The sequence below is a fragment of the Lissotriton vulgaris genome, unplaced genomic scaffold, assembly GCF_964263255.1.
Source record: "Lissotriton vulgaris unplaced genomic scaffold, aLisVul1.2 SCAFFOLD_5318, whole genome shotgun sequence".
NCBI lineage: Eukaryota > Metazoa > Chordata > Amphibia > Caudata > Salamandridae > Lissotriton > Lissotriton vulgaris.
The window spans coordinates 60,016-74,844 of NW_028245505.1; the positions used below are offsets into that span (position 1 = coordinate 60,016).

A 14,829-nucleotide genomic window follows, 5' to 3' on the forward strand; every position below is an offset into this window, starting at 1 on the left:
CTCTGAGCTGAGCTCCCCTTCCCCGGGCCGATTCTCCGACTAATAATCCTCGAAACAGGCTGAATTAGCAGGCGGACCACGGCGACAGTACCCCGGGCAGTCTGGCCGAGTTCCGAAATCGGAGACCCGAAACAACGGCACCGACCTTTCCTGAAGGCCGCTGGCGGGACATGTTGCCGGCCGGAAGGCGTGGGGGGGTACGGGAGGCCGCGGCTTGGGCCTGACGACAGGGCCCTGCTGCGCAACACGGAGCCGGGTCGCCGCGACCCCCGGCCACACCGGGAATCGACCGTCTGGACACTCTGACCCCCGCCTCCCCCCCTGCTCCTGGAGAGACGCGAGGGGCCAGCGCTGGAGTGGCGCAAAAAATCGGCCGGCGGAGCACAGCTGTGACGCCGGAGGCGGCGAGTGACACCAGTGTGACTGCCCGGATTTTGCTGCACACACGCCTGAGAGCGGCGCGACCCTGACGGCACAGCTCCCATCACACCGGCGGACCCGGGAGACCAGGTCAGAGGGCCCCCGCACCCTGGACATTGCCTGAAGTGGCCCCCCTCGCCCCCACGCAGAGGCGGCGACACACGGGGGAGACGGACACAGGCGGGGGCCTGAGCTACACGCCATAGCACACGCATCAGCGGCGCTGAGACCCGGACGGCGCCCCACGCCCGAGCGGGGACGGGCCCTGCTGAGGGAACTGGCGTGGCGTTCAGCGCACTGAGGGTGCCCTCCCCCCACGGCTCCTTGCGACCGACGCCAACCGGGAGCCGCAGGCAAAAGTGCAGGCACGGAGAGACTGGGGCAGGGAAGCCACACAACTCGCCGCCACTGTCACCGGTCAGGCCCGCAATCGGTAGGTGGAGGCACAGCAGGCATCCCCCCCCCCTCGCAGTGAAGACGCACGCACAGGCACACGTGCAGGGAGGAAGGGGAGCCAGGAGGGAACGACCGGCCTCACGCGAGACACCCGGACCACAGGGGCGCCCGCTACCGCAGGGGCCACGGAAGGGCGGAGACCCGACGGACCCCCCGTGCCCCCCCGCGACGGCCGCGGCCGGGGAGGAATTAGGACCAGCGAGCCCCCAACCCAGGCCAGGGGTGGTCCCAGGGGAGCCACCAGAACGGCGGAGACGATCAATCTGCTGGCCGGTCACCACAGCACATGTCAGGAGGAGTGCGGACCCGCACCGGGACTGGTGGGGCCTCGCAGAAGGGGAAGACGAACAAGCAGCTCGACAAAATGGCTGCCGAGCAACTGGCCACGAGACTAGACAGCGTGCTGGCGGCCGTCGAGCGAATGGAACAATCGCTCCAGCAGACCAGGACCTCCCTGGAGTCCAAGATTGACGGCGTGGCCGTGGACCTGACCCTCCTGAGAGACGATCACAGGAAGCTGTCCGACCGAACGAAAGCCCTGGAAGGCACAGTGAAAGAGATAGAGCCCAAACTCACCCAAACGGACAAGCACGTGCAGGATCTCCTGAACAGGGTAGAGTTCCTGGAAGACAGGGCCGAGGATGCGGAAGGGAGGGCGAGACGCAACAACATCAGGCTCGTGGGTGTCCCGGAAAAATGGGAAGGGATCCACCCTGCACAACATGTGGAAGACTGGCTACGGGCCCTGTTGCCAGAAGGCGCGCTCTCGCCCCAGTTTGTAGTAGAACGAGCGCACCGAGTGCCGACCAGGCCCTACACGACCGGCGCCAACCCAAGGCCACTACTCTTCAGGATACTGAACTACAGGGACCGGGACGCAGTGCTGCGGGAAACGAGGAAAATGGGCGAAATCCGCATAGACAATGCGGCGATCATGTTTTTTCCTGACTACACCATCCAGGTGCAACGCCAGAGACATGACTTCCTGGAAGTTAAGAGGAGGTTGCGCACCGCAGGCCTCAAATACTCACTGCTCTTCCCCGCAAAGCTGAGAGTGGTAGCGGGGGACAACACGTACTTTTTCGGGACCCCCGGGGAGGTCAGCGAGTGGCTGGACGGAGGCACGGACGCGGCACCCAAGACCTATCGGGGGGGCGAGACAAGGCCCAGGAGACGCGGCCCACGACAACGCCGGAGGCACGGAACGCAAAAGTCCCAGCGGACAGAGGGAGGGTCACGACACTCTCCCCCGTTGGATCTAATGCTCCAGGAACAACGCGACGCTATGCGGAAAGTCTCCCAGCTCAGCAACCCACCCTCCCAGGAATCACACCCCGAGGACGGACAGCAGACAGCGCCCAGCGACGACGACGAAGCCATATACGGGATCCCGAACTCACAGATCTCTGTGGACCTGCCGGTGGTCACGCCGCAAACCTCGGACCTGATTCACTAGCCCCACAGAAGCAGTCTGGAACAGGGCCGTCCAGGCGAGGGGGATGCGGTGACGACCGGCGAGACGCTGAGACGCAGCTAGCGCCGGGTGCAACTGGGAATGCACTCCTCCACCCCACCTGCCCGCCAAATGGACAGCGGACCACAGACACAGTGAGTACTGCCTCAGTGGCGTTGAAGACTGATGAGATTGATGATGGTGGGGTTGCCCCTTGACCCGTGCTCATCCTTGGCCGGCTGCAGGTGTGGCCTAGGGGGGAGAGGCGCCCTCCCTGACTGGGGCCAAGAGCTCGCACAGAACTGTGACCCTTCCCCCCAAACACAAAAAAAAAAAAAAGGAGAAAAAAAGGCCGGGGTCTACACACACGGGGCTCCTTGGGACCAGAGAAACGCCAAGTGCCGGTCCGCAGCCAGTGGCCAGCAAACGGCCTGCACCCTGAGGCTCGGGGATGGAGCCGGAACCTCTTTAACTGACTTAACTTCCTCTTAGCCTCAACCGTGCTTATGCGCACTGCCCCTTAGACTGGAACTGTTGTCCCTCTCAATTGAGATTATGGACGGTGGCCCGTTTCGCCACGGTCCTTTTGGTATTTCAGTGGGTCTTACCCACAGTTGGTTAATGTTGCTTATCGTTTTTCCCCCACCTAATGTCTACCTGATTTATGCTAAGTGTACTACGAGGGGTGGCGATGAACATGCTGAGGATGGCGGGAGGGGGGCCTCTAGTGGAACGGCTGTTTGTGCGAGGGAGGGGGAGGAGTACACGCCGCTAGTATGACCTCGATTAAGATATGCACCTGGAACATCAGGGGAATGCACACACCGGCGCGCAGATACCAGATATATTCCTACTTGAAAAGGCAGCGTGTACAAATCGCACTCCTGCAGGAGACACACCTATGTGGGGCGGAGGTGGCTGCACTACGGCGCAGGTGGAGGGGTCAGTTGTACGCCACGGAATACTCATCGTTTGCCCGTGGGGCACTACTGTGGGTTAGGCCAGGCACCCCCTTCACAATGTCTGAGGTGCTCATAGACCAGGGGGGGAGGTATGTACTGGTGAAGGGCCGGATGGACGGGCAGCCAGTAGTTCTGGCGTCCGTTTACTCTCCAAACACAGACCAGGGAAGCTTCCTTACACACCTATCGGAAAAATTGGCACCCTGGCACGGAGTCCCCTGGGTACTGGGAGGAGATTACAACACAGTACTAGACCCTACGCTAGACCGCTCGACCCCACCCAGGCCAGATGCTACATCTTTGGGGGTTGCACAGGCGTTCGCAAGATGGGCGACACAGTGGGACCTCAGGGATGCATGGCGCGCGCACAACCCGGACACCAAGGTATATTCATATTACTCGGGGGCACACACGCTACATGTCCGCCTGGACAGATTCATGGTGACAACGGAAATGCTACCGCACATTACTGAGTCGCAATACCTCGGCCGGACACACTCAGACCACAACCCACACACGCTGACGATAGCATGGGAACGCCCACACCCACCAATACCCACGTGGCGGCTACAACCCGCCCTGCTGCTCGACGCACCCTTCAGAGACGCCCTACAGGCCCGAGTAGCGCAATACTTCGCCGACAACTCGGGCACGGCATCCTCCCCAAATGTGGAGTGGGACGCCTTCAAAGTGGTGATACGGGGGCATTGCTTGGGCACACAAGGGAGCATACAGAAAAAGTTAGAGGCGGACCTAAGCAAGGTGGAGGCGGACCTGCTCCGTTGGGAGCGAGAGGCAGTGATCGGAGCGAGTGACCGGCTACGGGAGGCCCGTGAGGAACACGCTATGCTACTAGAGAGACTGAAACACGTCAACTTCGCGGCCCACTCAGCGCGGGTGCACCAACATGGCGACAAACCGGGGAGGTTGCTGGCTTGGCTGGTCAAACAGGAATCCCGCACGGAACCAGTATCCGCCATTCGGACAACTGGAGGGGAAATCGTGTACACACAGAGCAAGATACACCAGGCATTTGTGGGGCACTACCAGGCTCTATACAAGTCACAGCTGAGGGTCTCAACGGCCGCCATAGAGGGTTTCCTTGCTGACATCCAACTGCCTTCTCTGACGAACGCACAGCAGGAGGACTTAGGGGGCCCATTCACCCAAGAGGAATTGCGAGAAGCCATCTTCGCAATGTCCAACGGCAAGTCCCCCGGCCCCGACGGCCTGCCTGCCGAGTTTTTCAAGGCCTGCTTGGACGTACTGGTCCCGGAGATGCTCAAGCTCTACACACACGCGATTGAGGACTCGGCGCTCCCAAACTCTCTAAACGAGGCGAACCTGGTTTCGCTGCTGAAGCCGGACAGGGATAGCACGTGCATGGGGTCCTACAGGCCACTGGCCATGCTGAACACGGACTACAAAGTGTTCACCTCCCTGCTGGCCCGCCGCCTGACCCTAGAGGTCCCGGCGCTGGTGCATGCAGACCAAAACGGGTTCATGCCGGCGAGGAGCACTTCCCGTAACCTGCGACGTCTCTTTCGGGTCCAGGAAGCGGCCACATTACATTGGCCGAGGTCGGGGTGCCTCGTATTAGACCTGGAGAAGGCCTTCGACTCGGTGGAGTGGCCGTACTTGGGAGCGGTGCTCGACAAACTCGGCGTTGGTGATGCCTTCATGGATATGGTCGGACTGCTATACCAGCGACCGAACGTCCGCGTAAGGACGGGCAAGCTGCTGTCGGAGACGGTGCGGGTGCGCAGGGGTACCAGACAAGGCTGCCCCCTGTCGCCCCTTCTCTTCTCCCTGGCGATCGAACCCCTGGCGGCTCTACTGAGGGACAAGGGAGTGGAATGGGGGATCCCACTGGCAGACGGGGTGCACACGGTCTCGCTCTACGCGGACGACCTATTACTCTATGTGCGAGACCTCACGACGGTGCCTGCAACGCTGTCGGACATATTCCGGACGTTTGAAGGGGTATCGGGCCTCAGAGTCAATTGGACTAAGTCCGGAGTATTCGCCTTCAGCTCGGACCTGGAGGAATGTGAGGTGCACCTTGGTGGCGCCCGGCTCACCTGGTACCCGACCACGTTCAAGTACCTCGGGCTCCACATTTATAGAGACCCGCAGAATATACTGGAAGGCAACCTGGTGCGCGCCGTGTCCTCGCTGAGGGCCCAGATGAACTTCTGGAGGACCCTGCCGTTGAATGTACCTAGCCGGATCGCTCTGTCTAAAATGATAGCGCTACCGAGACTACTCTACCACTTTGCGAACGTCCCGCTATATGTCCCCACAAGGATCTTCCGCGAATTGGAGGTGATGCTCCGAGGCCTGATCTGGAACACAGGGCGCCCACGAGTAGCCCTAGCGAAGTTGTACTCCCCGACGGCGGAAGGGGGGCTGGCGGTCCCCAACATGGAGTTATACTACCTGGCAGCACAGCTGCAGTGGGTCACGTACTGGCTTAGCGACTCACACCTCGACGACACCGCCAACGCAGACCGCCAATGGACACACCCGCAGGTGTGTGCCCTGTTTCACCCACTGGCCAAAGGGCCTCGCCCCCTGCCCTTGCACGTGGCCGTAGCCCGCAAATGTTTCCTTCGCTGCCTGAAGTTGACGAAGGACGTCAAACCGTATGCCCCCGCCCTTCCCCTGCTGGGTACCCCCCGGAGGAATGGGATGGTGTCACCACGTAGCATGGAGCCCTGGGTGGCCGCCGGAGTGGAGACAATGGGAGACCTCTACGCGGACGGGGGCCTGCTTCCTTTTGCGGAACTATCGGTGAGCACTGGCCTGCCAGCAGGGCAATTCCTGCTCCACGCGTCAGTGGTGAGGACGTACACGGAGTCCTGGGGGGACATCCAGGAGGAGCCACAACTTCATTACTTGATCCAGTACCTGCATGTTATGGGCAGGGGATCACACATTACACACTGGCTGGCACAGGCGCTCCTCATGCACACTCAGAGGTCCACACAACCGATCAGGGACAAGTGGGCGACCCATCGGGGGAGGGGGTGGACAGACAAAGAATGGAAACTGGTCCTAGCCAGCCCTGTGAACATCCCACGCAACTCCCGCTTCCGCACTATTCAATTGTATATACTGCATCAGGCGTATCTGTCGCCGGACAGAATAAATAAGTATTTCGCGACTGACACCACAGCCTGTCCCAGGTGCGACCTGCTGGATGCCGACATCCTACACATGCTCTGGAGCTGCCCGACTCTGTCCACATACTGGGGGGAGGTGACATCGCTCCTGACGCACGGCACAGGCCCGGGGCTACCCAACACATGGGAGGCATGCGTTCTTGGGCTATACAAGAGAACTAAACAAAATAAAACACTAGCCCGGTTCTGGGACCTAGGCCTTATCACGGCCAAGCGCCTGCTCACCAGGCACTGGAAAAGTAGAGAACCACCAACCCCCACACACTGGTACACATCCTTTCTCAACTGGGCCAGAGCAGAGGGCACGGCACTGCGAAGTGAAGAGATAGCGGGTTTGAGGCAGTTCCCGATCGCACATGTTTGGAATGATATCCTGGGGTCCCTGCGGGAGGAAGGCGAGGCCAGGGGGCTCACGCAGAGTCAGCTGAGAAGGATAGGCGCCCCACGAGCGGCGACACCATAGACAGGACCGCACGCCACACTGGCCCCCCCCCCTCCATGTAGGTAGCACTGACTCCCCCCGACGTACAAGCCACGATCAACAATCAGCCGCATACACGAGGACCCTCCACCACACAACAGCCCGACCACGGATCTTAGCAACTTCGCCCTGACCTAGCCCCCGCGAGTACACTTTCCCCCCCCCTCCCCCCTCATATCTGACCCCCCCACGTAACCACAGGTTAAAGATTCCGCACTCCTGTTCTTACCAGTTGCGTGAACACCCACCGTCACACAGCGGCGGTCAAGCGCCACTGACTGGACACTCGACAAGGAACACAGGAAAGGGTGCCACCCACCGAATATGCAACAGGGGCGACACTTGTGTCTGCCACGCACGTCGTACATTGAACCGACGAACGGGGGGATGTCACCACCCACCGAACCTGTTCCACACCAGCTTCACAGCTACTCACACACGCGAGCTATAGACCCCGCATTTCACTAATGCGCCACCGGCGCATGCCTAACATGTTGATGGGACGTTGGTGCCGTGCGCACAGATGATATGTGGCACGGCACTGGCAGCACAGACACAATGGGACACGCTGATATGATCATTCCTGTTTTATGTTGGAAAGTTATTGGTTGAATTATAGAAAAAAAATGTAAAATGAGACGTCAATTATGGAACAGAACATGTGCGAAATGTGAAACGTATACATAATCCGCCAGTGAAGAAGCACGCCAAACAAAGAATGAGCTGATGCATAATGCCTACCCCTGTAACCCTATGCCCCTACAATTCACGGATTTCTTGCAGCCGGCCCGCAGGGTTGTAGGCTCTGCCATATGTACTGCACTTTTTCTTCTACAATAATAAACGTCTTCAAAAAAAAAAAAAAAAAAAAAAAAAAATGATGCCTTAAAAAGCATTATTTCACCCCAAACTAAATAACACCCTGTAGAGTGTCCGCCGAACGTGGTGACCTCCCCCACTTCCATCCTCGTTCTCATACCTGCCAAATAAAACCGCGGAGCTAGACGAATTCTCAGTTGCCCAATGTGCTCCAATTAACTCTGCCCACCCTGTGTCTGTCAATCCTCCCACACGCCTTTCATGCACAGCCTAACCACCCGACATCATTGCTTTTACCACTTCTATCCCGGTTGTAAACCCTCTCGTGAACCCGTTTTTCTTACATACCTACTCTTCCCCCTTCTCTGCTTGTCTCTTAACCGACATCTTCTCTCATTTACTGTATGTTGCCGAATGGAGTTTCAAACAACTAACTCCTCCCCCTCCTTACTCCTTAAATACTTCCCCCAACTTAACTCCCACCAATCTTCTGCCTCATTCCTTACGTTTTCCTTCCCCTCCAGTTACCTGTTCCACAATCCCTTGCGCATGATTCCCACTCCCTCCATCTTGTTCCGAAGTTCGATCCTCAACAGTCCCTGCTGTATTTCACCTTTAGTGTAAACAAAACATGTTTTTAAGGTGCAAAACAATACAATCTATATGTTCTCGTGTTTAGTACACTCATCTCCTTTCACTGACTCAGAAAGTAACCGTAAAATACATTGATTTTATTTCAAAGTGCTGCACAACCATGAGCCTCAGAGCCAACCACAAAAGTTCATTGTTTCCTTATCGAGAATTAAACACAGTCTTCTTCGTGATGCTGTTGCTGTGCACTCATAATCCGGTTCAAACAGTCTATGCTGGGTGCAAACTGCCGTTTTTTGAGGTAAGAGTAATTCTAAGAATGCAGTTTGAGAGTGGTAGGATGCACACCTATGTTCATCAACGTACTCAATTTTTTTTTCTTTTTTCTTGTCTTTTATCCACGCTTGCGTGCTGACTGGACCCGTGCCTCACCTCAAAGCATGTATGGAATGAGGCAGAAGATTGGTGGGAGTTAAGTTGGGGGAAGTATTTAAGGAGTATGGAGGGGGAGGAGTTAGTTGTTTGAAACTCCATTCGGCAACACACAGTAAATGAGAGAAGATGTCGGTTAAGAGATAAGCAGAGAAGGGGGAAGAGCAGGTATGTAAGAAAAACAGGTTCACAAGAGGGTTTACAACCGGGATAGAAGTGGTAAAAGCAATGATGTTGGGCGGTTAGGCTGTGCATGAAAGGCGTGTGGGAGGATTGACAGACACAGTGTGGACAGAGTTAATTGAAGCACATTGGGTAACTGAGAATTCGTCAAGCTACGCGGTTTTATTTGGCAGGTATGAGAACGAGGATGGAAGTGGGGGGGGGTCACCGCATTCGGCGGACACTCTAAAGGGTGTTATTTAGTTTGGGGTGAAAAAATGTTTTTTAAGGCATCAATGTGGTGATTTAATAAGGTATTCGGTTATTTCAATATGATTTTAAACATTTAAATATGATTGATTAAAAACTGAGATTTTTGTGAATCCATTAAGGCTATGAGCATAAAAGACATTAACAGAGGTTCTTTGTTTTAACTTGACAGCTATCCCTGACGAAGGGCAAAAAAATGCCCGAAATGCATTGGATGTTTTAAAATCAGAGCTGCCTAATGTGAATTGTATGTACCTACGTGGAGCAGTAAAAGGCCTGGATGGGCATAATTATTTCATTTGAAAAATTGGGACTTTCATCGGTCTAACCGTGTACAGTGTAGCAAAGTCTGATCAATCAAGGATAAAATTGGAATAAACATGGATTAAAATACAAGAGGAATTTTGCAATCATTGCTTTAAGCTGTGTGATTGGAATTGGAGCGTCACAACGTTGCAAATGTTTTGAATTATGTAAAACGTGCTTTGAGGTGAGGCACGGGTCCAGTCAGCATGCAAGCGTGGATAAACAACAAGAAAAAAGAAAAAAAATGTGAGTACGTTGATGAACTTAGGTGTGCATCCTACCACTCTCAAACTGCATTCTAAGTCTGTGCATTTGCCAAGTCGACATGGCAGTATTAGACTACACACAGGCTCTGCAATGGCAGGCTTGAGTTACATTTACAGGCTGCTTATGTGGGTGGCACAATCAGTGCTGCAACTAGCTACATTTGATTTACAGGCCCTGGACACATACAGTGCACTGTACTAGGGACTGACTAGTAATTCAAATCAGCCAATTATGGAAACACGAATCCATACATACAATTTACAGGGAGAGCATAGGCACTTTAGTACTGATCAGCAGTGGTGAAGCGCCCAGAGTCATAAAACCAACAAAAACAAGTCAGAAACAGAAGACCACAAAGCAAACAATCTGGGTATAAACCAGCAGTAAAAGCCAGGTCTAACACCACAGCTGCATCAGACATGCCGCGTGACACTGGAAGACGACATGCAAACAGAAGTGCGAAGCAACATACCATGCTTGATCTGTTAACATGGTTTCTGCACTGGAACGCAAGCTTTGTTTCACTCCTAGAATGAGGGCACAAGCCTTACCTGGGAATGTGGTTTTAAACATAAGAGTCAACGGGTGGCAGTTCCATCAAAGGTACCGCAAATCTTCCTGACTTCGCTAATACTCACCAAACAGTACGATAAATCAGGAAACTGGAATAGTTGCTTGAGAAGAAAGAAAATAGATGCCTCTGTATCCTCTTGACTCTCCATCGCGAAGAGCGTCTTAGCCCAAAAAAATATTTTCATTGAAAGTAGCACGCAATTCCTGCGGATTCACCTCCAGGCAACTGGTCGCCACTTATACAAAGTACATAAAACAATAGTGCTTTAAGTATTTTATTCTGGATTACCTTGAGGTACAGCAACACTTTACACCTCTGCTCTCTGCCCGTTACGCCCGTTCTCCGGTCCAGAACACCCAATGTCCTCAGATTCCACAACCCGCTGACATCATGATTCCATCACAATATCCTTGTGAGTTAGAGGAGATGTGACCCTTTTTAGTTCGTGAAGGACAACCTAGAACAGTGACGTAAGTATTTGGGTGAGGTTGATAGAACACATGATGTAGAATGTTAAGTTAAACGCTACATGCTGAAGGATAAAGAGGTGCAATACCGAGCTCTGTGCACGGCATAATCATTTACATGCTCCGAGGCTAGGGAGGAAGCTACAGGCCTGATTCAGAAAGACAAACATTACTTTTGTGCAAGTTGCGATTGTTTGCTTTTCACAAAGATATTTTGCTAGTAGTAGCTTTACAACTACGAAGTCTCTGCTCGTTTAAAGCTAGGACTGTCCTATCGTTTATGTGCGGAGATACTATAGTAAGGATACTACTAGGAAAATACATTTGCGAATAGCATGCAGTCGTAAAATTACTCAAAAGTGTACATTTACATTTGTGAAATAGGCCCAGTAAATCCCTAGTAATAGCCCAGGTGTGTGTGACAACTTTCATTCTAAACAGCCAAACAAGACAGATATTTCTTTAGCTACTTTTTCATGAGGCCTTTTGGGTGTCACAATGAAATATCAGAAAAGTTAAGTGCAATACTCTGCTAGTACATGCTGGTTGATGGTATTAATTCTTTGCAAAATACTATGATCTTCAAACATGTGTAATGTTATTTCGCAGAAAGTGTTAAATGTATGGAACCTATAGCAGTGAAAAAACGCTACATATTTCAGTTGTAAAAAATCCTTTAATTTTTTTTTAGGCATTTGTAAATACATATGAAATGATTTATCCTTTCAGATTTCTTTATCCCGATGGATTTCCAGAGGAATATTCATTTCTGGCTACCTTCCGCATGACTGGAAATACAGTTCAGAAAAACTGGAGCATCTGGCAGATTTGGGATTCTTATGGGCGTGAGCAAATTGCAGTGAAGATTAACGGCCAAGCAAAGTCCATTGAGTTCTTTTACAAAGGAGTGGACGGGAGGCTTCATGCTGCCCGGTTCTTCAACCTGCCCTTCCTGTTTGATTCCCAGTGGCATAAAGTTTTAATCAGTGTGGAAAATGACAAAGTGTCACTCTTTATCGACTGCATCAAGATTGAAACGATAAAAATCGGTCCCAGAGCTCCAGTTAACGTGGAAGGTCACACTTTATTGGGCAAACTGAAGAGTAACCCACAGATCTCAGTTCCGGTAAGTTTCTTAATTTAAATTTGTATTTGTCATTTTACAGACTCAAGCTGTTTGCAAATGTTTTGCTTTTCTCTTTTCCCTCTTGAATTTAAAAAAAAACATGTAGGAAAGTATTGTTTCATTTGAGTTATTGTTGTTTTAACTTCTGTTAAGCTGTTTATTATTTTTATCTTTTCAGTATTTTTTTTGCTTCAGAGTATTTTCTTGTGCTTCATAAAACCACAAAATTCAATAAAAGGGCTAGGGTTCCGCAGGAACACTAGGGGAAGGGGGGCGGGGTGGGGGGGGGGGTACAAGGCATGATCTCTAAGAGTGTGGAGAGTGCCTGGGAATGGACAGTCAATGGGACTGTTTACGTTGCCCTCATACATCCCCTAGAGGATGTCATGCTTCATCGTTGGGCCTGCGCTGCAATGCCCAATGCTAAAGAGACCCTTCAGGGGACCTGTAGGGCACTGCAGCGCTGGCCCAACAAGGAGCAACGGCTTCTTGACCTCTTGAACCAGCTCTTTGTCCCCCGTCAGGTGCGGCCTTAGGCATGTGCAAGCTGTGCACCTGCACAGGGCCACCAAACCCCAGGGGCCACCACACCAATATATATCCTTAATATAATAATTTTCTGTGGATGGATACATATTTGCGTGGTGGTCCCGGCAAGGATTTGGTGGCTTCCGGCTCTGTTCCACTTCCAAACACCCCGACCCCCCCTCTTCACTGGCCTCTGCGCTCCGCCCCGCCCGGACCCCCTCTTCTGGGGCCCCCTACCTACGCTCCCTGCCCAGGGCCACCATGAGCCTAGAGCCGCCCCTGCCCCGTACCCATTCTCCGATATTAGGGTTTCCTTTTTGAAACTTCATAAAACCACAACAGTACATAAAAGAAAAATAGGAAGGATTCATTTTCTCACCTAATTTATTTATTTCCATAATTTCATGTTGTTACCATAGACATACTTTGTCAGAATTGTTTTTAGCATTTTGTAAACTTAACTTATATCAAAACAACTGTTTCTGTTATCCAAGAGTCCCCAATAGTAACGGGACTGTTTTTTCCAGTATCCTGTCATTGAAAATGTATATAGGGCTCAAAGATGTAAACCTTAGTTAAAAATGTTTTTTTTAAGTCAGACATAAGTGTAACACAGATTTACAGCTGTGAATTTATGTGCATGTCTTACTTTTTAATGGTTCTTAAAAATCCCCCGGTGTGCTTGTGGAAATCCGCTATACAAAAAAGTGACAGGTGACAGGTGAAAAAAGTGAATTAATCCAACCTGGGGTAATTTCCCAGGCTACATTGCAGTTTATCATTTTTTGACAACTAAACCACTCAAGACAGAGACCAGCCACATACAAATTAGATGTGATCCTGTTCCAGTAGGAACAGTCCAGCACAAATGGCAGTCCAGGTCCCTTCCAGAGGGAATCACAAGGAACCCCAGACCAGTTTCTGCCTGTTTTAGCCTGAACAGATTAAAAAGTAGTGGGACTAGCAAGCAGCCCTGCTTAAGGGCCACGATTCTATATATTTTCCCACTTAGGTATAATTTCCAGTTTTCATCACTAACACAACAATCAGTGTGAAGTAGACAAATAGCAGATGAGAGGGTTAATGGGAAACACTAGGAAGTTAATTTCACCAAAGTGTCACCCTATTTACTCTAAGGTGGCACCGAGGTCAAGTAGAAGTTCAATGGACGGGAGCTTCTTGTGCCATTAGGTTGATGGCCATAATGCTGTCTAAGGCCTCTGCTCTGTTTTTCTGAAGCCAGTTTGCTCCAGTGGTAGAATTTTCTTCTGAGTCACCCAGTCCTCTTGCTCATTTAATTCTAGGTGGGCAGAAGTTTATGTTCACTATGCAAACGTGCAATGGTTGTAAAACTTTGTGGGTTATTGGTGCTTTCTTTTTTGTTTACAGGATGCAAAATCAATCCTTTCCATCAGTGAATTGGTTTCCATCTTCTAAAGTGCCAATGGAACATTACACACTTCAGAACTGCTTTTAAACATTAAAAGTGTATGGTGTTGAGTCAGGTGGTACTGTTATGGCTAGCGACCACCAGAACCCTAGTAATAATTTCATCCATTATTTCAAAGACATCACAGGACAGTTTCTAGTTTTGCTTGTTCATCATAGTACTGCTCCTATAATGCAACCTCCTCTCTGCAGTGATGTTGCAGTGCACATGATCATCTTGCTCTAGTACACATATTAGCACCCACAATTTCTTTGTGTCTTGCAATGACACTCAGTTCTTCATATCTCACCAACATTTTGCTACAAAGGATACATTTTCTTTCCACCAATTTGTCTATAATCTGCTCTTAAGTATTCCATTCTGGATTAGAAGAGTGTGTTCCACGCCTGGTGTGGCACCTGGGGAGGCTTGTAAGCTGGCTCTTCACAGCGCTCAGACCACTTGTATACCTTTTGTTTTTTAACACCTTGACTCCTAAGGCAATTCCCGCTGGGTGCTGACCTACTATGAATCCCATTGTTCATGACGAGCTCAGTTCGTCATAAGCACACGACCAGTGTACTGCATGACGAGCTGAGCTCGTCATGAGCATGGAAGGGGTTTAATATATCCTACCTTGATGCATTGCATTGCTGGTAGATAAACATTTTTTATAAGAGCATTAAATGACTCTTAAAAACAATCAAAGGTAAATTTGAGTCAGAGATATTTAATTATGAATCGTTCGTTTCTAGATCTGTTCCAAAACATTAAAAAACCAGTGTACATATCCTTGAGACAAAACATATGCAATGGAAGGTTTTTGGACTACCAAAGTATATGAAATTACATACTTTTGAAAACGTTTTAAATTTGCTGGCCCTTTATTTCTCTTTCTAAT

General features: G+C 51.3%; 1 protein-coding gene across 1 annotated transcript in view; it reads left to right on the plus strand.

Annotated features, from left to right (window-relative positions):
* The window catches only part of LOC147666393 (collagen alpha-1(IX) chain-like), a 69,046-nt gene extending 56,539 nt beyond the window's left edge, over positions 1-12,507 (plus strand). The window contains exons 4-5 of the mRNA XM_086949095.1: positions 11,575-11,971; positions 12,496-12,507. Of these exons, the coding sequence (XP_086805221.1) occupies positions 11,575-11,971; positions 12,496-12,507 (409 nt within the window). The remainder of the gene's footprint in view (positions 1-11,574; positions 11,972-12,495) is intronic.
* The last annotated feature ends 2,322 nt before the right edge of the window (positions 12,508-14,829 follow it).